The 27,385-nt window shown below is 35.0% G+C and overlaps 1 protein-coding gene across 1 annotated transcript in view; it reads left to right on the top strand.

Moving 5' to 3' along the window:
* The window catches only part of ash2 (Set1/Ash2 histone methyltransferase complex subunit ash2), a 46,670-nt gene extending 31,256 nt beyond the window's left edge, over positions 1-15,414 (top strand). The window contains exons 8-11 of the mRNA XM_069824449.1: positions 4,057-4,201; positions 5,826-5,961; positions 8,214-8,465; positions 14,613-15,414. Of these exons, the coding sequence (XP_069680550.1) occupies positions 4,057-4,201; positions 5,826-5,961; positions 8,214-8,465; positions 14,613-14,717 (638 nt within the window). The 3' untranslated portion in view covers positions 14,718-15,414. The remainder of the gene's footprint in view (positions 1-4,056; positions 4,202-5,825; positions 5,962-8,213; positions 8,466-14,612) is intronic.
* The last annotated feature ends 11,971 nt before the right edge of the window (positions 15,415-27,385 follow it).

Raw genomic sequence — 27,385 nt, 5'->3', positions numbered from 1 at the left:
GTTCCTGTTAGATTGCTGCAGGTAAAATTTGCGTCAAAATTTGTAGGTATCACATAGATCAGTGATGTCAATCAGAGCGTATATGCGCTACGAGAACGCTTGTGCTAGTGGAGCACGCAGAGCGCGTCAGCTACGAATACGAGCTTCAGTGAGGGTTGTACAGTGTACAGTTGGCATTAATCATGCACCCAGCGAAGAGATCGTATAACAAGTTCCAGTTCGAATGGGCACTGCAGTTCCTATGCAAGGAACAGGAAGGAGATAATACAGTGCTTAATATGTGGACAACATACGATTAGTAAGAAAAGCAGCATACAGCGACATTATTCAACATAGCATGAACAAACATACAGAGATATCGAGGGGGAAGAACGATTAAAATTATTACATACATTACAGACTACCGTAAGTGCAAATATCTAGATTATTTACTATGTATCAATTAATTTATTATTTCTTTATTGAGGGTCCTTACAGGGAGTTATCCCCAATTACAAGCACACCAACATAAAGAAATACAAACAACAAATTAAAAACAAATGATTCATAAACATGTGCTGTAAACACAAAGTTTACAAAAGTTCAGTGTATATACTAATGTGATAAACTTCTAATTTCCAAATACGTAAACTGAATTGACAGATGTATAGGGCTACATAACAAAAAAATAAAGTACAGTTATTAAAGAGGTATTCAATTGAAGACAGTCCTGTAGGCCTAAATAAATAGTGTTCAAATTTAATGTATGGGCTATTCCATCTCAAATCGACCGAAATATAGAGAAAATTGACCTTGCATTTTTTAAATACAATGAAACTTTTTCTGTCCGTTGACAACTGTGATACAATGCTTTGTGCAAAGTTTGAGGCATCAGAACTTAATAATGTTTAAATTAAAAATATTTTAATTTATCGTATTTTCACAAAATTAGCAACTTCAAACTGTTGTGGCTCCGAAACCCTTTCACCCAATGATCAAAATCATGGTTTATTTTGATGCTGAGAAATTAAAGTTTATATTGACATGTAAACAGTTTTTCTTACTTTATATGGAAATGGAGAAATTTAGATTTTTCTTCATTAAGACGCCTTTGCCCATGAAAAAGTATTTTTAAATTATATGGTTAGATTCCGCATTGAAAGTACAAATTAACATATTTTTTACTGGTGCACCGTTGAAAAGAAAGTATTGAAAATATCAAATAAAGAAAATAAATAGTACGCGCGTGAACTAACCAGCTGACTGTGAGACGGGACCTAGCAGACACAAGCAAGGCCAGGAGACAAAACACGTGATGTTTCGTCTAATAGCGCATAGCTGGGCTAGCTTTATCACAAGTTTTCATAAACACAGGAGTAAAGTGACGCCCAACGCTCGCTTATCTCCAGTGTGTGCGGTATATACTGCTCCGTTCAAGTCTAGGCATGTGAAAATAATTCACTTTGTCCGCCCCTGGGTCTTGCTCTTATCTGTGTTTACGCCATCCCACTCCAGCACTTAAGCACGGGAAGGAATCGAACGTCCGTTATGCGCTCTTTCTTTGACATCACTGACATAGATGCTCATAAATAGGGGGCTGATGTTGATGACCTAAAAATCTTCTTAAAATGATCAATAAAATGCCCTTAAAGTAATGGAAAAATAACATAAAATTAAAAGGAAATGGCATTTAAATATTATTCGAAGTACTCGCACCACAACTTCTTAAAAATTAGTCACCTTGTTTCAATGACTGGAGAGAGGAGGCAACTTCCTGGAATTTGACTAAGATAAAGTAAAAGGGCATGCAACAAAATGAAGGTTTTAAGGGAAAACTATAGATTTGAATGAGGGTTTACAATGTATTTTAATTGTGTGGTCCATGTCATTGCCTTCATTCTCTGTCTCCTCCTCCTTCCACTCTTCACTTTTGTTACCAGATCTTCCAAAAGAGGGAGTGTGAATGACAAAACAAATTGTGGGCGCAGTGTGCATTCTTGCATTCTTTAGGTAAGTTAAAAATAACTGTCTACTACATTACATCCCTCCCGAAACATTGGAGAAACAACGTCCTATTGTCCAGAAAACGGTGAAAATTTTTCTCTTCCAAACATAAATAATTAATAGTGGTCAAAGCTCCACTTAAACTAATCTGTTAACAAGCATTTTATATTACTTCTGTTGTGAGAAGTGAAGCCTTCAGTGGAATGCGGAATGGACTTCAGAGTCTGTTCCAAACTATAAAACTCAAACTTCACTGTTATTCCCTTATTCAGTAGATAATTACTATTGATATATTTGTTTAGAAAAAGATTTAACAGACCTGTCTGTAAAGAAGAAAGTAAAATGCATGCCATATGATCTGAAAGTTCTTCAAATATTATAAATGACCAAAAAATGGCGAAAAAATATAAAATTGACCTATTAGTTAAAAAACGTCAAAAAACGTAACATAAGAAATTAATTTTTTACGTTGATATTAACATAGAAAAGATTTATATATTAATAGGCATCATCCTAATGTGAAAAATAAGATTAATTTTCATCAACATCCATATCCTACTTACAACATTGGCATAAATGTGTATGGGCTTGTTCCATCTTGCACTGCCATTCATACCATACAAGTTGTTGTTGTTTTCTAATGCCAGGCATTTGACAATAAAGTCATTTGACCTCTTGCACTCCAATATTTTTCAAAGATATTATCATGACTAGCCACTGAAGCACAGATTTTGAGGTGTTCCGAATCCATTTCTTGGTTTGAGTTGCACAATGGGCAGTTAGGGGACTGATATATTCCAATTCTATGCAGGTGTTTGGCCAAACAATCATGGCCTGTTGCCAATCTAAATGCAGCTACAGACGATTTTCGTGGTAAATCGGGAATTAACTGTGGATTTTGATGCAGAGAGTTCCATTTTTTTCCCTTGGGATTGAGTTATCAAATTTTGTTTGTTGAAGTCTAAGTATGTAGATTTAATAAATCTCTTCACAGAGTAATATGTAGATTTAGTAACAGGTCTGTAAGTAGCAGTGCTGCCCTTCTTTGTTAAAGCATCCTCATTCTCATTTCCCAGGATTCCACAATGAGATGGTATCCATTGGAATACGATTCTTTTATTGAGTGATAATAATTGAGAGAGCATTTTAGTTACTTCTGCTGTTTGAGATGAAGGTGTGTGTTTAGAGACTATTGATAGAATAGCTGCTTTGGAGTCTGACAATATAACTGCATTCTTAAATTTATTGATGTGGCATAGAAGATTCCTGAGACTTTCACTTATTGCAATGATTTCTCCATCAAAACTTGTTGTTCCATACCCAAGAGATCTATAAAGTGAGAAGAGACAGCACGTAACACCTGCACCGGCACCTTGTTCTCTGGAGATCAAGGATCCGTCAGTGTATAAATGAAGCCAATTTTGTGGAGGGTACCTAATATTAATTGTCTCTAAAGACAATTGTTTCAGCATTTCAGTGCTTACTTCTGATTTCAGTATTTCTTCTGTTAAATTTAGATTATATTCTATATTTAATAGAGTTACAGGGTTTGGTTTAATTTGTAAGTTTTCTTTTAAATTCGGGATATTGATTTTCTGTTTTAATTCTACCATACAAGTAGAAAGAGTGATCACTCTACTTATCTACCATAGTTTAACATTGAAATAGCTGAAAATACAGCAAATAAGCACAAAAATTGCACAATAGCTGCAGCACAATTCAGAAGTCAGTAGCTGATAACATGATAAAGCATGTAGAAGGTGGAAGGAAATAAAAGAGACAGAACTTTACATGTTGTAAATCGATGAGAGGGACCTTTGGCTTTACTTCTCTTATGAAGAAGTCATGCTATATATTTTATTGCCTTAAAAATCCATCATCCCCACTGGGTCTGAACCCACATACCTCAGATTCACTGGCAAGAGTCTCTTACTTGTACTTGCCATGTTAAACTATTTTCATATATTCTTTTGCTTTGGTTCTAATTACTGTATCTGCTAAGTTTTAGGTGTAGAAATTGATACTTTCAGTTTATTGCTCTTGTCTTAAAGAAATTCCTCTTCAACCTTCCAGCCGTTAGCCGTGGTTGTTGGTATTGGGAGGCTACTATAGAAGAAATGCCTGAGGGCTCTGCTACCCGTCTCGGTTGGGCACAGGAGTATGCTAACTTGCAAGCCCCTCTTGGGTATGATAAGTTTGGCTATTCCTGGAGATCAAGGTCAGTTATCTGCAGTTACTACATTATAATGTGTGAAAACACTTGTCTGTGTATTAATAGTAATTTAAATAAGATTTCTTGACAAGGTGGCACCAGCAGAGGGACTTCAGAAGGCTATTGCTCACCTAAACTTAACGTGCCCACTCTTATGTCTCCCTCCCCATTCACACAAATACTAGAGGTGTATTTCCAACTCAATGTGTACTCTTTAATTGAGTGGTTTAGATAGGGTGCCAACTGCCAAGCCATATTTCCCTAGTTTTGAGAAAAAAAAGGAAAGTTGTAAATATATTCTTACTCAATGAAATGACACATGATATCACTGTCAGTAATTCATTTACTCTTGAACACTTGAACTATCTGAAGAATATTTACTTTTGTGATTTATTATTATTATTATTATTATTATTATTATTATTATTATTATTATAATTATATTTGAAACTGTTTTTTGAGAAACCCCTTAAGTCACGAAATATAAAGTTTTGGGGAAACAAACTGTTTAAAAGAAGTGCTTGAGTTAATAATTGGATTATTTGAAATGGGAAATGTTGGTAAAACATAACAAATATCTCTGTATGCAAAAGAATACTTTTTGAATAGAATATGACTCAGTGTTCATGTTTGAAAATGTTTGACTTATGGAGTTTCTCAAAATTTGGTAAAAATTTAATAAAACCATCTCTTTATTTCATGAACTAATTGAAAATTTGTTTAAAAAATAAACGAAATTGATTCTCGAAACCAGTATTTAGAAGCTGACTTCATAATTTTTGCTTCATGTGAACAAATTTCACTCTAATCTGTATGAAATGTCACTAAGGACATTAATAATAAAGTTCTGCGTGAAATAATCTAATATCGTAATACGTTACACAAGAGAGAACAATATTATTCAAACAAATCCAAAATTCAGACACAAAATAATTAACTTACCAAACACAACAGCTTAGACTATAATTTTGTTCATTCTTTGTGAGCCTTTTCACTGGCTTTTGGGCCTTCTGCACAAAACCTAATTTTCAAGCTCACATGTTACAACAAAAATACCGTTTGACTTGTATTTTTCTACAAAATAGTATATCTATCCATATGAAACAGGAATTGGCAATAAACTCAATCTTGTTAAAATTTGACTATAGGGTTTTTCAAAAAACCGATTCATTTCTTGTAGATTTCAAATTTTGTTTGTAAATTATAAATTGTTTCACAATATCTAAACTTGAACTTTACAAAGAAAGTCATTCTTCACAAATGAAATTTTTCATGCTTTACAAGTACTCTATTTTGTTTTACAATTATGCGTAAATTTTACTTGTAAAGCTAGCACATTTTCTACAATTCAAGGTTAAAAAGTGTAACAAATTAGATACAAGGGAAATAAATACATTTTTATTAAATTTATTTCCTAAGTAACTGGACACCATTAAAGAGTTTAGCTAAAGCAATTTAATTGTAATGTTATTTAGCAGCCTAGTGACTCAGATGAAGATATTGGATTTAATAAAAGAATACCAAATATTTTCTGGCCATGACCTAACAACACATTCATATCACTATATGAATATAATGAAATGTTTGAAATGAATATGTTATAACAATAATTTGTATTTTATTTTTTCAGGAAAGGTACTCGATTCCATGAGTGTAGAGGGAAGCATTACAGTTCTGGCTATGGTGAAGGGGACACATTGGGCTTTCTTATTGTTCTTCCAGAGTCAACTGATATAAATTACATACCTCACACGTACAAAGACAGGGTAAGATGCGAGTTTTATAAATTGTACCACAAAAGTCTTGAATTCCATTTCTGAGGGAGCACTCATAAGACGGATAGTGTGACAGACGAACATTGTGTAGCGGGGTTGCTTATAGTGAGATGATTGTTATTGCTGTTGTTGTTGTTGTTGACTATTCTCAAGCAAGTTGGATTTATTCCTTTCTTGTACTAACATCCCAGTAGTATTTTGTTAATACTGTGTTACACAGAAGTCAGTTGACTTAATGGGAATCATTACTCTAATAAAATTGGAAATACAATTGTATACAGTATGTTCATTACCACAAATGTTCAAAATGTGCTCCATTTACTTGAAGACAGTGCCTCACTTGATCCTGACATTCTTCTGTCACACTTAAAAGTGTTGCAAGTGGGATGGGTGATCCTTTGTTTCAAGTCGTCTATAGATGTAGGCTCTGTCTCAAAACGTGCTGTTTCACAAATCCCCATAGAAGGAAATCAAGGAGTGTGAAGTCTGGTGACCGTGAAGGCCATAACTGAGGTCTACCTCGTCCAACCCAGTGCACACTGAACATCTCATTTAGTTTCTGTCAGACTGTTAGAGCATAATGTGCCGTGACCCCATCTCATTGAAACCAAATTCTTATCCGTTTGTTCAGTAACAAATCATACAGGAACTCCATTACTGTGCTGTCCAGCAAATTCCCCATGTGTGTGTTGGTTTATATTTCCATCAAAGAAATATTTTTTAACCTGTTGATTGTTAGATAGTCCTTTTGATTTAGAAGTAGGCTGGATCTTTCAGGTAGGGCAGACCGTTGTACCTTTAAACACTTTTCACATTGGCCAAACACCTGCATAGAATTGGAATATATGTCCCCTAACTGTCCATTGTGCAACTCAAACCAAGAAATGGATTCGGAACACCTCAAAATCTGTGCTTCAGTGGCTGGTCATGATAATATCTTTGAAAAATATTGGAGTGCAAGAGGTCAAATGACTTTATTGTCAAACGCCTGGCATTAGAAAACAACAACAACAACATTTTATTTTTTCTAATTTTGGAAAATGAAATTTTTTAAATTAAAAAATGCTTGAAATAGTTATTGAAGATTCGTTTACAACTTTCTGTATGTATTTTCCTGTTTTACAGATCTATTGTCCACACCTGTGGAGTAACGGTCAGCACGTCTGGCTGCGAAACCAGGTGGCCCGGGTTCGATTCCCGGTCGGGGCAAGTTACTGGTTGAGGTTTTTTCCGAGGTTTTCCCTCAACCCAATATGAGCAAATGCTGGGTAATTTTTGGTGTTGGACCCCGGACTCATTTCACCGGCATTATCACCTTCATCTCATTCAGACGCTAAATAACCTTAGATGTTGATAAAGCGTCGTAAAATAACCTACTAAAATAAAAAAAAAATACAGATCTATTAAGGATGGAAAAAATAAAACGAAGGGATATATAATGTGTTCTGAGGTACAACAGGATCATGTACCTTGGAACATACCCTCTTGTAAGTTGGAACATATCGAATATAGGTGGGAATATAGCTGTAAGAACGACAGTCATATTTAAAATGTATTTGCCATCATAAACGAGAGCAGGCTTCTGCGATTGAGATTTTATTTCCTAGAGAAGCAATAACTGCTTCAAAAGCTTTCTTCAAGACATCTGGATCAATTGGGGGCCTCTTAACTCCAGACTTACTTCGTGACATGACCTTAAAATAAAAGAAAAACAAAAACCAATAGTATTGTGTACTTTGGAACATATTTCATGGTACAAGATGTTTTGTGTTCAAAGGTACAAGAGGGTGTACGTTTAAACAAATATGGCTCCCAAAGCTAGAGATTCGAATAAATCATGGAAATTAAAATGTTATTACTTACCATACTTGAAAGCTATTAACAAATACAATCTGGTTTTGTGTTAGGAAACGTATATTAATGAACGAAATGTTTATTTTTGATACTAAAAAAAATTTCTTTTGTTCACGAAACTCACACTTTGCAGTAACTCAAACTGAAACTACGACCAGAGCTACTTAGCGGCTTTCTCTACAGTCTACTTCATTTTGAGTCCTCTAGGTAGCAGCAAAAATTAAAAAACAAAAAAATGTTGAAAGGTACACTATGCTAAACGTACAACAGTCTCCCCTACTCTAGAGTGGACAGCTGTCTTGTTTGGGAATATCTCTCTTGATTTAAAAATAACATTGTGAATGTTTATCTGTAATAGCTATGAAACTGATATTAGTTATTTTCCACAGCCTCTGGTGAAATTCAAAAGTCATCTCTACTACGAAGAGAAGGATCGAGTTTCAGAAAGTCTGAAGGCCCTGAAAATTCTACCAGGCAGCCAGTTGATTTTCTACAAGAATGGAGTGTACCAAGGCGTTGCTTTCAATGACGTGTATGGTGGACATTACTATCCTACCCTTTCGTTGCACAAAAGTGCCACAGTGTCTGTTAATTTTGGTCCTAACTTCAAGTTTTCACCAACCGACAGAACATTCAGAGGGGTAAGAAAGAATTCTATTACTTAAACTTTGTTGATATACTAGTACACAATGCTTAGTGTGTAGCTTTGATATTGGAGACTATGGTTATCTCTTACCTGGATGTTTTTATCTTGTCACTGTATTCTGTGAATTCTAAATGAGGCAGTAGAGCAAGTGGACAGCTTCAAATACTTGGGGTATACTATAAGCAGTAACATGAGCTGCTGCCAAGAAGTCAAAAGGAGGATAGCAAAGGCAAAGGAAGCTTTTAACAGAAAAAGGAGTATCTTCTATGGACTCTGGAAGTAAGGAAGAGACTAGTGAAATGCTTTGTGTGGAGTATGGCATTGTATGGAGCAGAAACATAGTCATTACGACGAAGTGAAGAAAAGCGACTAGGAGCATTTGAAATGTGGGTGTGGAGAAGAATGGAGCGTGTGAAATGGACAGACAGAATAAGAAATTAGCTGTATTGGAAAGAGTAGATGAAGAAAGAATGATGCTGAAGCTGATCAGGAAGAGAAAAAGGAATTGGTTGGGTCACTGGCTGAGAAGAAACTGCCTACTGAAAGATGCACTGGAAGGATTGGTGAAGGGGGGAAAAGTTTGGGGCAGAAGAAGATATCAGTTGATAGATGACATTAAGATACATGAATCATATGTGGAGACTAAGAGGAAGGCAGAAAATAGGAAAGATTGGAGGATGCTGGGTGTGCAGTGAAAGACCTGCCCTTGGACAGAGAACTATGAATGAATGAATGTATTCTGTGTTGTCATAGGTGGAGGTTCGAGTTTTTGTAAAATTCATGTTATGAGAGTTGTTGTGTATCTTTGCTTTGATTAAAATTACTGTGTACTTGGCAATTCAAAGTACTATTGCCAAATCATAAAGCACAATACATGAACACGTAGTTCTATGAATTCAATACAGATACCAACATTTGTACATTGTAATCTACAGATATTTTTACGTAAAATTAACTCGTTGTCAGATGTCGTTTAATGAAATTTCTTGAAAAGAAATTAATATTTCAATATAAACTAAAACGAAATTATAAAAATATTTATACAATTTTAAACTCAAATATTGTCAGTACATAATGGGGTACATATTTCAACATTCTGGACAAGACAACCTGTCTTGTAGTCGTGAAAAAAATTCTTTGTGTAGTTTTTCTACTGCTTCATTTGGGGAGCACTACATTTGGAAAATTTCAAGCAGTTGCAGAATTCTGGAGACTTATCTCAAGGCCAAAAGTCTTAATACTGTTTGCCCATACACGAGAAGATTTGCCTGTGGATTTAGGGTTTTGCACATTTACCTTCAGTTAAGTCTTTGCATGTGTAGAGCTCTTAAGAGTCTTGGAATAGGTGCTAAATTTTACAGTACAGTAAAAAATATTTTGTGGAATTGGGATGTATCAAAGGGAATCAAAATTATGTTTTATAATTGTTATTACAACCTGTTGTCACATATGGAGCTGAGACCTGGATCATGGTTAAAAAAGACATAAGTAGAATTCAGGTGGGAGAAATAGAGTTTTTAAGAAGTATAAAAAAGAAAAAAAAAAAGAGACAAAGTCAGAAACAAAGTTTTAAACACATGTTAGGAGTTAAAAAATTAAAGGAATTACTAGAGAAAATTAGGTTAAAATAGTTCGGACCTCTGAACAGAATAAATGGAGGAAGTATGCCCAGAAGAGCAATGACAGGAAATGACAGTGAAAGGCACAAAAACCTTAGGAAAACCTAGAACCAGTTGGCTGGACCAGGTGAAAACGAAATTAAAGGAGAAGGGTTATAGCTGGGAAAGAATTCATGATAGGGAATTATGGCAAGACAGGACTTGGTAAAATATGGAAATCAACACAGAAATGTTCTTGCAGCTGTTGCATAAATATCAATTCTCTATTACCTTTCCTATTATAGACTTGCAATTTGAAATGGTATGGTGACGTGTATGTGTAAATGCATTGAATCTTGAGGTTCCTTATTGGTTTTTCTGTTTTTCTCTGTTTTCTTGAACTTCCACTCTGATTGTGTCAGCCTCCTCCTCTTTCTAGTATCTTTATTTTCTAATTTCAGTAGTAATTGAGATTCTTCCAATATTAAAAGCATCTGTTTTTCTTCCCACTGCTTTATTAATGTGTGTTAATGGGCAATTGTTTTCTCGGTTTATTTTCAAAATATTCTCACACAGAACATATCACTTCATACATCTGACCCTGCATTGAAATTATTTATGCAATATTTATTATTTATTTGTTTTAGCTTTCGTAGAGATCTTAATGGGCCTGCCTTTTTATGTTTTTCACTGCTTCTGACATTGTAGAGTCCCAAAATACATTCAGAAGTACATAACACAAGGGTGCACTGTTAACTGAATGGCCAAAGCATTGGCTTTCATTGCTGGTAATCCAGGTTTAAATTTCAGCAAGTGCAATTGGAATTTGTGGTGCTCAGAGATGATGCTTTGTTGTAGATTTTCACTAAAATAAATCAACAATGAACATTTTTTTATATTTCTCAATTTACACAAATTTTTTTCTGGTTCCCTGAAAATTGTGAAAGTATGATTTGACTATACAGTAGAACTTCTTTTTAACGAATTCCCAAGGCATTACTTTTTTTTTTTTTTCCTTAAATAGGGATTTTTCTTTATATACACACCAGACATTATAATCATTTAATTAGGCCTACAATTGAAGGGTTCAGAGCTATAGTGGGCCAAGCGCCATTTATTAAAAACAGAGAAAGCAAGAGTTAAAGTTAAATGAATGCCATACTTTAATGAAGATTGACATATCATTTAGTTTTAATGTGCATGCTTTATATTACTTGCTGTATTTTTCCATTGAATTATGGTAATAACTTAATTTTAACCCCTGTTTTCTACATTTTTAATATATGGCGCTTGGCCCACTATGGTTCTGAACCCTTCAGTTATTATTTATAATGAATTTCATTGTAACATTTTCTAACTTTTCAAATGGTCAGGCACAAATGTTTTTCCGTTTGGTTGAACCTGAATCACAATGAAACTCGACACTGAAGATTTCTTCTTTTTCCTTCATTATTCCCCATAATGAGGTAGTTGGCAACCCTGCCTTTTGTGTGTGATAGTGTTATTTGAAAATTAGCCACAACGTCCCTTATTTTCATTTTCTGTCTAACAGTTAATTTCTTCAGTTTAGTCATCATTATAGTGATGCATAAACAGCATAAACTAACAAAAAAAAAAAAAACTTGGAAACAGAATCCACACAACTCGCAAGTGCAAAACAAACAATGCAGGGCAAGACCATAAAAAACGATAAAGAATAATGCTGCCACTTGGTGCTGTATTGCTATTGATTGAGACGCACTATCGAATATGCCAGTACTACCTATTGATTATTGAAAGTCGAATCGATATTTTTGTCTTCATTATCACAAAATTCACTTCAAAATCATCATCATCATCTCCTTCATGGATTAGATCATTACTGATCTGTTCCAGCTCCAAAGTATAGTTGATCACTCCATCTTTTGGTTGGTTGTCCTCGACTACTGTGACCTTGAGGCTTTAAATTTAGGATCATACGGGGCAGCCTTTCTTCATTCATTCTGCTGACGTGTTCAAACCATTTATTTCTATATTCTTCTGTTTTTGTTAGTATGCTGACTATTTGTAGTTCTTTGCGGATATCTTCATTCCTGTTCTTGTCTAAAAGAGTATATCCTGCCACATATCGAAGAAATCTCATTTCTGCTGCTTCCACTCTTCTTAACATGCTTTTATTAAGGGTCCAGCATTCCGAGCCATACATCAATACAGGTAAAGCTAAAACGTTATAGAACTTGAGTAGAGTTTCTCTTCTGGTTTTCCTTCCTAGTGTTCTCTTAATTGTGCCACGAATATGTTGGAACATGTTTAATTTTCTGTTAATATCCTTTGTCCTATCATTTCCTAGGAAGACCCAAAATAGTTAAAATCAGTTACCTGTTCTATTAAAAGATTATTCACTACTATTTTGGCTCTTACTGTATTCTTCCCATGGAACGCCATTACTTTAGTTTTACTTGGCGATATCTGTAGGTTATATTCAGCAGCAACTCTTTCTAAATGAAAAATGGCTCTCTGTAAGCTGTCCTCGTCAGTTGCTATCACTGCCTGATCATCTACAAAGAGGAGCGTATGTAGTTTTCTGTTATCAACTCTAAACTTTTCTGATAAAATATATTGCCATTTCCTTATGACATCGTCAATATAAAGGTTAAACAGAGCGGGTGCTAAAGGGCATCCTTGTCTTACACCTTGATTTATCTCTATATTGGTAATTGACTGTCTGTTTCCATTTTTTATTTTTTCATTGTTCCAGCGTACAGGCTTTGAATTGCTCTTATTATGTGACTTGGAAAGCCTCGTAGGTTCATTATATCCCATATTATATTTCTTTTTACTTTATCAAGGCTTTAACATAATGTATAAATGCTATAAATATTGGCTAATTATATTGCTTTCTTTTCTCACGCAGTTGCATTATTGTAAAAATACAGTCACAACAAGACCTGCCTTTTCTGAACCCATGTTATTGTTCCAAGAGAAATGTTTCCATTATATTATTAATTCTATTTCTCAAAATTTTTGCATATATCTTGTAGCATGAGTTCAGCAAACTGATTCCTTGCGTTTTTTTTTAAAGCAAGACGTAAAGCGCTGCAGCAAGACCGTTCTTTTATTACATTACAAAAATTAATCTTAGTCCGTTAAATTTACTACAAAAACGAATAATTAAAATTTGTTTGAAGAAACGTTTCGATTATCCAACTAAATTAATTTATTCTGAATTTAATGTATTTAATATTGAACAAATTTATAAGTATACGCTGTTAAAATTTTATCATAAAAATCGTAATAAGTTTGTATTACAGACATACAATTATGACACAAGACGAAATATTAATTCAACATTAGTAGAACCTAAATGTCTCACATCTGCTGGTCTAAAGTATAGCATAAATTTTGGCCCTCAGTTGTACAATACTTTAACTAAATTACACCCAGAACTTCTAACATGTAACCCACTAACATATAACAAGAAAATTAGAAACGTGTTAATATCTTCAATTTGATTAAATAAATTTATAGCCTATGTGTATGAATTAATCAACCTATATTATATTTGTATTCTATAATTTTGAAATATATATTAGTCCTACTTTTCACGTGCGATATTATTCTTCTATAGTGTTAATATTATATTATATAATTCCATTGCCGCTGTAATTATATTTTAGTTCCTATTTTATTTTACTTACTTATTTATATTATTATTTTTATTTTAATATTATATCTGAACTGCGACCGAGCACGAGCGCTGCTCATTCGGTCTCAAATTTTGTTAATACTACTGTATCTTCTTTTTATATTGCTTGTATTATTTTATTTGTATTTCTCTTTGTTTGTTTTGTAATTATATTTCTTTATTCTGTATATTTGAAATAAATAAATAAATAAATAAATAAATTATTGTTAAAAAAAAAACATTTGCTTCACCGTCGCTGTAGCAAGCGTGCAGCAAATCAGAACTCCGCTTTACGAGTTTGCTGCACGATCCATCATGGCGGAATGTGTGTTTTGGTCTTTTGCAACGTTTATTATTGTCAAAATCGTCTAGTAATAATAATTCCATGTCATTATCATGGAAGTCGAAATTATTTGACATGTTCGGTTCTTTTAGGGTTAAATTTATTACTGCAGAAATAGAAGCCAATATTAATTGTCCACCATTTTGCAGTCAGTTGACCTACTTACGTTTTTCTTCGACCCTCATTTTGCTGCAGCAAAGCCATGAAGCGCTTTAAAAAAAACGCACGGATTCCCCTGTAGTTGTTGCAGTCTCCTTTATTTCCTTTCTTAAACAATGGGATAACAATTGATTCTTTCCATTCCTCTGGGATACTTCCTATTTTCAAAATTATTCCTTAAAAGCGGGATTTTTCTTCAACCGGGTTTCCTTAAAAGCAGGGGGGAATTTGTTACATTATTTGTATGGTAATTTGTAATTCCTTAAAAAACAGGAATGTTAAAACGCGGTTTTACTGTATCTTGTTATCACCAAGCAGAATAGACTGGTTCCTTGTTCTGTGTACGTTAAATATTGAAATATTTCTATTTTGTTTCAGATGTATGAGAAGGCTGAGGAAGCAATCTGCGAACAAACGATGGCTGACTTACTGTACCTGACAGAAAATGAAGGCAAACTGCGTCTCGATACGTACTGCATGTAGCACTCGGTTTAAAAGTTACTAAGTTGCCATCTCTTTCTACTTGTGGTATGTATATAATGCGTCTGATGGGATGAATTAGAGTGGATGGGGAGTAGTGGTTTTGCAGCTTCCGACTAACTTCTCTCTCCAGTTCACCTAATGGTAAAGAGCTGTATTGTGCTCTCCTTCCCTCTGTAGCGTAATTGGAGTTGTGGTGTGGATAAATATGTGTTTATATACCTAGTAGTTGGTCATGAGTAAAAAATTTTCGTATTAAGAAATTTCTTATCTTGCAAAATGGATATAGAGCTTCTGGCAGTATGTAAATGTTCATCAGTAGAGAAAAAGTTATGTTTTTATTTAGAAGAATATTTTGTGACAATCATGAGTTACTGAGCTAATTTTAATTGTAGTAGCGTTCGTAAAGAAATTGTGGATTGAATTACAAACGTAGTGGTTTATATGAGTCAGACATTTCAAATATTAGAGTAAGTAATAATGATGCATAATCAGTTAGATTTATTTAATTTTATCCTGAAGACTTTAATAGAGCATAAGATAATAGTGATCCTATTTCTGACAATCCTACAAGATGGATAATAAATTAATCCCTTCGCAGTGATATCTCTAAATGAAGTTACGTTACTTAAAATATGGACAGTATTTTAAAAATTCATGCAGGTAATATATTGACTTTCCGACGTATACTTAAGTATAAGTTTGTTTTATTGAACCATGAGGAATGATGAGAAACGATGAAGATATTGTCAGTTCTCTGCATTAACATTTTGCGACCATTGATTTTTTTTTTTTTTATATTTAAAATAGTGTTATGGGATTTAGTTGATTAATCGATCAGTTTCTGTTGTAAGATTAATCGATCAAAAATCATCATCATCTTCCTAACAAGTATTAGGCCGAGTGGCTTGTTACGGTCTCAAACTAGAATTTTCAGTTGAGTTGATTAAAATTAATAGGTTGTAGTTGACATTAATTATTATTTTGTTAATATAAACTCATACTAAAAATTACAACAATATTCCTCTCTCGGAAATTGCTTACTTAAAAGCACAATAGTAATGTTATTTTCTAACTGCAAAGCAGGTAGCATAGGGAAAATCTTTGCACAAACACTTCAGAAAGAGATGGAGATATGAGGACAGTGACCTAGCCTACCTCTATTGAAAATTAAAACACATGCGAAACCCTTATTAAGTTTTATGGTTTTCCAAGAAAACTTCCACTTTGTTGTCAGCTCATCTTCCTAGCATATCAATTACATAATTTTCTGGGATTCGTCCCCCTCATCCCTTATAAAATAACCATGTCTACACTGTGTGCAAGTGAGCGTAACTATCTTGTTCTCTTTCTAAAATCTGGTAATTCGATTACAATAGGGACTTTTGCAGTTGCAGTTTCTGTACTGAATTTGTATATGAAGATTGTGTGTTTAGTTTGATAAAGAAAAAAAAAAATCAGTTTTTTGTGGTCTGTGAAAAGTGTAAACTCCATTATATCATATGAGAATTTGAGAGGTAAACTCGGTGGAATGTTTGGATTTAAATTGAACGATCATGGAGAAGTGTGTGACAAAAAAAAAGTTTTTTTTCGTGTTTAGTAATGCAGGAAATATTGTTACTAAACATAGAGCGGCACTTAATTCGGGGCATGTGAATGCACTCACATGTTTAAAATCATGGATGAAGCACTGTTAACTAGGTGAGTCTTCATACTTTTTGTTATTTATGTTTGTCTAAAAAATTCCCGGAGAAATTGACACAATAAATTATAAGCCTCATAATAAATATGTTAGTAAATAATTGAAATAGTTGTTTTGTAATATAACGATGCAGTATATACAGATATACAACATTTAATACTTATGTCAATCACCGAACACAAGTTTAACAATAATTGTGTATTACAATATTAAAACATTTTTTCAAATCTATCAAAACTCGATTAATCTATGGATTAATCGATTAAATTAAAATAGTTAATCGATTAAATATTTTGATCGAACAGCACTAATTTAAAACCTAAATTCTTTATGATAGTGTGCAGAGAAGAAAGATTGCCGAGGAATATTCTGTATCTCGTAGTGAAATTTGCATTTTTTTTTTTTTTTATGTAGTCGGTAATATAAATACACATGCCACTGGAATAATTACGAAAACAGTAGCCACGACAGAACACCAATACTTTCTATGACACAGTAATGAAGATCAAACTCTTCTGAACAAATCATCTGGCTACCATGTGCTCGCTGTAAAATAGTCCTCATGGACTCTTGTTGGCTGGTTTGAGTGGTTACCATGGTGAAAGCTTCAAGCTGCTGAACTGTCAATATCTTTCTAGTTTTGTATAAACTGTAAGATTATTTAGCGTCGATGTAATTAATCACGTAAAACATTATCAGAACAACTGGATAAATCATCTGCATCGCATGCATAGAGATAGAATCTCAGAAGTCATGCACCACTATCGTCCAAACGGGAAGAGATCTCTTGGTCGTCCAAAGAAGTGCTGGATTGAAATTCAACTGTGAGATCGTAACAGGCCATTTGGCCTAATACTTGAAGGGAAGAAGAAGAAGAAGAAGAAGAAGAAGAAGGTATTGATGATAGCAATATGAGGCCGATTTGTCATAGATTACCCGACATTCGCGTTACAGTTGGGGAAAACCTCGAAAAAAACCTATCCAGGGGATCGAACCCATGCCCGAGTGCAACTCTGGATCAGCAGGCAAGTGCCTTAGCTGACAGAGCTATCCCTGTAGCGAGATGCGACATAACCACTTGGTTGGATAGTACGATGTTTCAGTTCAGCAGGGGCGGCCCGTCCTTATGTGCTACAGCACAATGATAATTTTGGCTCAAATAATGTATTTGTAATACCACCATAGTATTTGATCTGTCATTTGACAATTTCTCGTGGTTATGTTCATGACGTGTTATAAAGTGTTTAGTCTTCCTGCCTTCTTTGGTGCCTCAGGGGGTTCGTTGTGCTACTCAAAGCTCCACATGAAAAATGTAGACAGTTATGCGCATGTGCGAAGCTGAAATCACTGCTCTGATTGGCTATTTTTACGCGGGAAAGTGCTGTAGTGAGCTTCAGCACAACACAGCTTGGAGACTGCAAAAGTAAAGCGTAACGAAAGAATGCTTGTTTGTGGAAGAATTCGGAACTATGTACAATGTAGTTGGTAATTCAAGTGTCCGACTGCTGCTGCCATCTACCAGTTAAAGTTGCTGTCAACAGCTATACTATACTGAACAAAAGAGTGTTCCAGATACAAGTTGGATTTCTATACGGAAGACCTGACTTCCGAAATATAGATGGCTGTTCAATTGTGACAATACATAGTATCCAACAATTTACAGGATCCATTCTGTGAAGTATCGAAGTTGTTAAATATTTTGGTTACAACACCAGTGACCACTGCTGAGCCAGAAAGATGTTTTTCTTCCTTGAAGCGCATAAAAACGTTTTTAAGGAACACTATGTCCCAGGATCGTCTCACTGCTCTTGCAATACTGTCAATAGAAAAGTGTATGATGTCCAAGATGGAGGGGTTTAACACCAAATGACAAGTTCTGCAGTACGAAAGAACGTCGTATGGACTTCATATTTCATCACTAGACGAGACTCCAAATTAAGATAAATACATAAGTGTAGGCCTCTACAGTAGGCCGATATAGAGATTGTAGCACACTCATTATTTTGAACACCAGCCGCTACTGCAGTTCAGTAGAACGGCTTTGGACCCAAAGTTATTACTTAAGGGACACTGGGATCGAGTTTTGAAACTTTTAAAGTTTTTGATTAATTTTTCTCAAATTCGGCGGGTTTGTTGTGTCTGTACATTTAAATAACAGTATCATATTATTTGTGATTTACATAGTATTTCGAGGTATGTTTCACTTTATAAGATACTGTACTTTTACCACACTTAAAATTAGGACAAAGAAAACACAGGTTATGAACTTGTTTCATGATTGTAAGTTGCAACTCAACTGAGAATTAATACTAACTCTCGCAGTCTTATGAGGAATAAAATTCATTTTTATGAATTCTGACTTCACAGGCAACAGTGATCTAAAGTTACAGGTCAATTGTTAAAGTAATGAAATGAAATATTTTCTTCCCAGTAGCGACTGTATACAAGGGTTGGATAAAAAGTTATGGCAACACTGCTGTCACATGACGATGCGTTCGATAGCTGCCAGCTGTGCGGACCTGAACAAGGACTGTTAGATGAGTTAGTGCAGCCTGCGCGACAGTACTCTGTCAATCTACTGCAGTGTGTAAAACATTGAATTTCATAGGGATAATGCGAGTGCCCTAAGACCATGTTTACAAAACTAGAGCAACGTTCCTGCATCAAAATTGATGTGGCACAAGATCTCTTCGCCAAAATGAAAGAACCACTGCGAGGGACTCGGTGCAATACCAGAGATGAACTTATCTGTGTTATAGAGCAGTCAATACTGAACATCAACAAACATGGACACGCTGATGGTGTATGACGCCTTCCAAACATTTGGCAAAAGGTGATAAATGAGGGGGGGGGGGCGACTATATTGAAGGTATACAGTATAAAGAAGATACAGTAGAGACAACTCTTGTCGGCACCTTTGATGTTGTTGGTACTAAAATCAAACTTAGAGAGGTGTAGTTCTCAATGAATCCAACCATGTCGCTAGTATTGGCAGCGCTAACAGCTGATTTTAGCGATCAGCTGTTCAGACATGCTAAACTTTCAGATGAAATTTTGTATTAACTGTTGTAATTATCCCTTTGTTCTGTAGTGATATTTGTGTCTTATTATGTAGGTCTAATGAAAATTCACTTTTTCTTTTCAAAATACATATAAAATTGCAGTGTTTATGATTATTAAAACATAGACTACTATTAGCGAAGTGCTTACCGTTTTATTCTGTTTCTTCATATCCATTGCATTTCTTTCCATATAATGTTATTAGCTAGTCAACAAAATTTTATTATAGCCATTGTTGACGTAACTTCATCGAAACGAATGTCATGATCTATGTAGCTAATGATTGAATATTACGTTACCAACATAAGCATCTACCAGTGACTTTAAAATTAGCGTCAATTAGTAAATATTTTCATGATGTTTACATACGGAAGTAATTATTATTATTATGATTATGTTGCCATTCCTTTGCCTCATGTCTTTCAAATTGTTAAAAAGATGAGTAATAAATCTTTTCAGTTAATATTAAATTATGCCAGCCTGTCGTAGATGGAGAACCATCTGGTGGAGGTTCCAGACAATACACCCGGTTTCGTGACATGCGCACTCAGAGTTTGTTCCCACGAAATGGGCTAGTTGACCTCACTGTATCTTCTTTATACTGTGGAAGGTACATAAATGTTGTACCCCTGTGAATAAAGCCATGTTAGAATTATCGAACTGTTGCCATTACTTTTTATCCAACCTTTTGTATATAGGAATAAATATATATCAAATTTTTTTAAATTACAAAAAAATGGTGGGTGGTAGAAAAATTCTGACTTCATTTTTGGAATCAGCAGATGACATTACATAAGAAACAGCAGAAATTGTACATTTAACAAAATCATTGTTGACCAATGAAATTAGCTAGGGAGTTATTTCTTTATTTCTGGAGCACAGTAACTCTCATTTCGGAAACGCCATAACATGAAGTGAAAATTCAGAGCCTAAACGAGCATTGCAGAGAGTGGTTGCTAGGATCACTAATGGTACTGCTGACATGAAACGCACCCAAGCTTTCATGCAGTATAATTACTAAGGAGCGGATTTCTATGTAATTAAATATTCTTTTTGCATGTGATAAAACACAATTAACAAAGTTAAAAATTCCGAACATGAAGTTTGAAATTTAAAATCCGAATTTTATTTCACATAAAAACACATATTTTCACAAAAAAATTATGTAAATACATATCTTCAGGAAATCTATTATAAACACATAAATCTTGGAGTTTTTTTTACTTAAATATTATTTTTACAAGAAATTTTAAATATTTTAAAACTAAATCAATTATATCACCCAGAAGTACGTTATCATTTTTAAGAATTCTTGGTTGCTTCATGTTTCTAAGCGCTGTGTGGTGTATCCGTGATCCATTTTCGTAATAGTATCGCCTCAAGTTCTGAGAACTGCTAGGCAGCATATCAGTGTTATTATTACAGAATAAATTAACATGGACAAGGAGGAGAGATCTTGCAACACATAATTAGGAATGTTTATTGTTGCTGAAGATGATTTCATTCCATGCTTTGTTTGTGAAACACAACAGATAAGAGGTCGGGTATGAACATTATTTAATTTAAACAAATCTCTCGCTTCTCGCTCATGTCTATCAAGTAAGGCAATATATATTATCTTGTTGTGATTCCCTGTTATCGGGCTTCATCAATTGATATCCTTCAAGATATACTGAAAGATGGTTCTTTAAAAAACGATTTTGCTTTCCTATTGGCAAATCTAAGCTTTTTGTGTAACACCATAAAAAAAAACTCGAAACATCCAAAAACCTGTTGTCTGAAACAGGGAGGTGCGTGCTGTGGAAATTAAACTAGACTCACTACCAGGCTCAGAAGCACAATTACTAAGGGACAAATTCCAGAATGTGTTTGGGAAAAACAGTGGATATAAAAAAATGTGTAAAGTTGCTCAAGTATTGGAGGGTGTGCCTGTAGGTGAAATTGACGGTGTTTGTGTTTGTGACATTCCTCTCTTTAAATATGCATGTCTGACGTCCTGTGATGTGGAAAGTCGTTTTCACAGTATAAGTCGTTCAGAGATAATTGGCATGCATTTGTGATGGAGAATTTGGAGATGACCTTTGTTGTTCACTGCAATTCTTGGCCAACTACTAGCACTCAAGTGTGGTTGGTGAGTACCTAGTAACATTTTTTTTTCCAAGCTAAGTAAGGTATTTTTGTCATATTTAAAAATATATATATATATTTTTTTTATTTTTAGCAAATTTTTTCGTACTTTTTAGCACATAAAAAATAAATATATTTAAATTTTTTAGCACATAAAAATCCTCTCCCTAATAATTACCTGTACTGTGGTTCAAGACTACATCTCATTTTCACGAGACAATCGACGTTACTATTAACTTGTTTGTTATATTTGCTAGCCATTGACTGTACAGACCCAGAAACAAAATTTGGGGCACCTGAATTTTCCAAGTTCCAGTTATAACATGCTGCAAATGCTCAGTAAGCACTGATATATAACTGGAATTTGGAAAATTCAGGTGGCCCAAATTTTGTTTCTGGGCTGTACCTACTGTAGGCCCAAGGGTAGAATGGAATTTCAAGATAGCAAGATCTCACACTTCTCAAGACCAGTGTAGGGTATAAAGAAACACTATATTGTCAGATTTATCCATACCACAACACATAAGGAAAGATTTATCTTGTAAACAAAAAGTCGATAACACAATATGTAAATTAAGATTTTAAATGGATTATTTTATTTTTATAACGAATTTCGGTGATAAATATATAAAAGTGGTCTAGTAAAAAAAAAAACTTCATGACTTTGTTCTTACATTAGGGTGTTCCAAAAAAGTGTAAGTTACGAATTTGTTTCTTTTAAAGCTGCATCTTGTTCCTTACATAAAATTAATAAGCCTTGCAAAATTTCTGGTCATTCAGACGATATTTAGGGGTTGCAACCATATTCAACTTTGTCGATACATCTGAAAATATACGAAAAATCATTTTTATTGTTTACCTAATGAAGTTTACTTATAAAAAGAAACAAATACTGTACTCCAACCCCGAGAAAGTCTCTGCCATATGAGACGAAGCAGGGTAATGCTGTGAATGAATGTTGATGTCATAAGATGCCGTAAGGTCACACACGTGGGTACTCGTATCTGTATTGACTAGCTCTCACAGCACAAACCATAACATTGATACTACCCTAGTTACAAAATTAGATCACTGTTAATCTCCTGGTCTTTTAATCTCTCCGTACAGGAAATAACACATGCAGGAGAGCACATGGTTTTTAAACTGACGTTATAATGATAATATTATCTATCTACTTCGCTTCAATAGATGATGCAATAGTAAGCACATTCCTTTCACGGTTGATCTCCTGGTTGGAGAACAGTACATGTTATCATCATCAGGAGCATTATATTCATTGGCTCATTTTCATATAAAAACAATATTTCTCGATCACTTTTGTAGCAAGGTGAACTTCGAAGGATAAAGTTGTGCCTTTCTATGGAGCTCCACCAGGCGCAGAAGTTACTGCTTCTGGCTCATATTTTATCAAATTTTAATTATAATGCTGGATCAGAGCGAATCCTTTCTTGGTGCAGTCGTTTACGACATTCATTTGTGCAGCTTTCTCATAGAGCAGCTTGTAGGTTGCATCCTCAGGCCACTGACTGAGTTCCTTGAGCAAGAAGCTCTGTACTGCCCTTTTCTTGCCATTGTCAAAGAGAACATCAACTGTGTTTACCTTTGTAATTCGTTGTTTAGAAGTTAAGACTTCAAAATATGTTTCTGATTTAGTGTTTAATGTTAATATATACAGTGTGTCCCATAAGTGTGGAACCATAAACCAAATCTCTGAAACACTGTTTCTTCTTCTTTACAAATACTTTTGAAGCCAGAGTGATATATAGTTAAGTTCAAGTGATCGTGTTTGTTGACATCTGCAGTTACAGAGAAGATGTCCTCGAATTTAATCGGTTGCACCTTGAATGAACGCCGGTTACACAAAGCTGGCTGGGGAATCTCATTAGAAATTCTGGGAGACGTGGTAGACAAACTGTTTAGTGGACCACGAGAAACCCACACCTGTGGAGTAATGGTTAGTGCATCTGGTTTCGAAACCAGGTGGCGCAGGTTCGATTCCTGGTAGGGGCAAGTTATGTGGTTGAGGTTTTTCCGGGGGTTTCCCTCAACCCATTACGAGCAAATGCTGGGTAACTATCGTTGCTGGACCCCGGCATTATAACCTTCACCTCATTCAGACGCTAAATAACCTGAGATGTTGATAAAATAACCTACTAAAATAAAAAATCACGAGAACGTCAACAGACGAGGACACAATAAGTTTTCTCATTCAACTATTGTGTAATCAGCTTTCTTTCAGGGTGCAACTGATTAAATTCCAGAGCAGCTTCCCTTGATTGCAGCTGCCAACAAACAGGATCACTTGAATATCATTCCTCTTTACTTAACATCACTCTGGCTTCAGAAGTACCCGTGAAGATGAAGAAACAGTATTTTTTTTAGAGATTTGGCCTATGGTTCCAGACTTAGGGGACACTCTGTATTATATGCATTGCTAGAAATAATTATGTATTATATCAACTTCGATTTAATTAGATTGATAGAAAAATAATTGAGCATAATGTTGATTTTTTAAATATTTCAATTCTGAAAGATTAACATAATCATATATCGTACTTACATTAATTTCTTTCAGCTCCTCTGTTGTCATTGTGACACATGTTTTATTCATTATAATACACAGTTATATGGTCGTTGTTAAGTTCAAAATAGGAGGAGAAGAATTATTCTCAGTTCATGATTTTAACTTTAGCTACTACTTTGGCATAGGAATTATGTCATAAATTCGCCTTACTATGATTCTATTACTAAATATTTCCTTTCACTCTAACTTCATCACTTATTTTATAATTGAATCGGTTGAAGCTAAAAGGAACTAAGTCAAAATATGCAGTTTTGGGTTATGCAACAATTTGAACAACTAATGTCATGCGCATCAAACAGTGGAAGAAGGAACTAAGATCTTTAAATATTCTTTTGTCTTCTATGACATAAAAATATGTAATTTGTGTTATTAGTGGAATGTTTTTTGCTTCTCCTGAAAAGTTGTGAAAAGTGACTTAGTTCCTTTTAGTTCGACTGATTCTGTTGCACTTTTGCTATAAGTTATGCTGCAGTGCAGATGGTCTTCACATAGTCGGCTTTGGTAGCATAAGTATGCTTAAATGCGACAGGCTCATGTCAGTAGATTTAGTGGCATGTAAAAGAACTCCTGCGGGGCAAAATTCCTGCACACTGGCGATGCTGCTATAACCTCTGTAGTTGCAAGCGTCGTTAAATAAACAATTTTTATGGTCTTCTCATCGAGGATGTAATTTGGATATCAGCTAGATAAAAAGAGAGTCCAAGCTAGTTTGACATCTGAGAAACTCTACTATGAACTGGAGCTAATAGTAATGAAATCAGCTGTTACAGTCGAGGCGAAGTTAAAAATGTTTGTACATCAGAATAAATGTAAACTAGTGTGCAAGTAAAAATTAATTACTTGTTCATATTAGTGAAAGTTGCATGCAGTTGCGACCCCTAAATATCGTCCGCTTTAGCTGCATTTTTTTTTGCAACATTTACTTCAGTCAAATAAACAAAGGCAAGCTTGAGGAAAACGAAATTTTAGAAAATATTTTTTAACCCCATTTTTGGACCACCCTATTCTACGAGTACATGTTTACCACTGTGAATAAATTGGTTTACATCAGCTTTATTTTTATTGGAAATTATTGGATCTGCCTCAAAATATTATTGCCAAACAATGAAATCTCCTTATGCGGATTTTGGATTGCATTTCTGCAATTTTTGTACTGAAGAATAATTATGAAAATAAATAAAAATAATGAAATTTGAGTGTCTGTGTTTTAACTCTGTAGATTATCTTAGGAAACCGAATATACCGGATGTTTCTGTGACTTTGTTACAGACTTTTAGGGTTCATAGAGGAGACTTTCATACAGGAACCTGTGTCCGGAAAAGTTTTGTTTTTTTGCCATGATATTACTCTGGTGATTTTTTGTAAACGTTACAAAGTTCATGTGAACAGGTACAGAACTTTGTTTACAGTGTACCATACATTAAAATAGCCATCTGGCAGCTAACTCTTGGTCAATGCACTGAAACCTCACCTCAGTTTATACAGAGTGGAAGTGATACAACTGTGCAGATGGAAGAGGGCAATAGAATACCTATTCAGTAAGTACAATGAGGAAACAAAGTCAATTCGTAGGTGCCTGAACGATTTCCACTTTATAGACATAAAAAGTCCTTAATGCACCACTCATACTTTATGGACGGTTAGCATGTCCCAGAGCATGGAGTGTGAGATCTTCAACTCTCGTGACACTCTACGAATTGACTTTGTCAGGCTTCTAGCGAAGGCTTCTCTGATCTCGATCATCGTTTCCTCAGACGTGCATTTCTTGCCCGAACTGGACTGTCAGTTAACACTCCCCATGGCTAGGAACTTATCAAACAGAAAGAAAGAAAATTGGGAGGACAAATTTAAAAGGTACGCAAATCGCGTCCTTGCAAGGGGTTGGGGCCTGTACAAAACTAAATATGTGAGCTCCAAGCCTGTTGGCCACTAGGCTCACTCCGGGTTACGCTGCTCCACTGAAGGAGCTCTAGAAAATTTTGAAGGGGAAGCCGAAATTGGACGTAACCTCTTAGGTACCACATACGCGAGGGGGACTGAGATTTGATGAAGTGATCACGGAACGGGGCGAGGAGGAGATGGCTGGTGTTTGCCGTTAGGATGGCAAGACGCTGTCATCTGTTGTTCGATGACAAGGCATGTGAAGGCCGTTGGAAGAAGCGCCGTGAAATCTAAATCTGCAATTTGAGAGGTCCCTGTCCTTTCAAATTGCGACTAATTGAGTGACCTCGTGCATTTAATAGACAATTTAGAAGTTCTGAACTAGGGCATACGTAGTTTACAAGAAAAGGGGAATATATATGGGGAAGGGCATATAGGTCCGTGGCCTATTTCTTATAGGGCTCATCCCGACATTTGTCTTACACCTTAGGAAAACCACGGAATACCTTAGGCAGGATGAGTTGTCTCATATATAAGAGACTAGCCAATTTGGCTATTATGTAGGAGGTGATTGTTGTCATGAGCCTTGTTGAATCGTCTCAATTTAGAGACCAGCCATTTGGCTTTATGGTGACTCAATTACGAAGAGAGGGGAGAGATGTAATTATTAATTAATTTAGAGTAATTAGGGGGGGGGATTCATGGGGATATCAAACCACGTCGTAATTGTCTTTATGTCTGGTGGCTCCTATTCAGGATACATTCGTCTGAAATCATCGGTGATTTTGTTTCAGCGTACCACACCACACACTGAGCTCTCTTTCTTATGCTGTTGTCATCTTTGCTAGTTATTCAACACCTGCAACAAAAGAATAGAATAGAATATGCAGAAATTTTTGAGTTGCTTTAGATGACACCGCAAACCACAAATTTCTAGGACTGATAGTTTCCTTAAAATTAGAATCTTAAATCAGGGAGGTTTCATGTGGATGCTCTGTATTTACCCAGTTACTCTATTTTGAAAATAATGATATTATCTATAGTAATGTCACATAGATTTCAAAAAGGCATATGACTCGGTTAAGAGAGAAGTTTTATATGATACCCTTATTGAATTTGGTATTCCCAAGAAACTAGTTTGATTAATTAAAATGTGTCTCAGTGAAACGTACAGCAGAGTTCGTATAGGTTAGTTTCTGTCAGATGCGTTTCCAATTCACTGTGGGCTAAAGCAAGGAGATGCACTATCACCTTTACTTTTTAACTTTGCTCTAGAGTATGCCATTAGGAAAGTCCAGGATAACAGAGAGGGTTTGG

This window comes from Periplaneta americana, chromosome 4 (assembly GCF_040183065.1).
Source record: "Periplaneta americana isolate PAMFEO1 chromosome 4, P.americana_PAMFEO1_priV1, whole genome shotgun sequence".
Lineage (NCBI taxonomy): Eukaryota > Metazoa > Arthropoda > Insecta > Blattodea > Blattidae > Periplaneta > Periplaneta americana.
The sequence above is the reverse complement of the archived record's forward strand: the minus strand, read 5'-3'. Positions and strand labels throughout refer to the sequence as shown.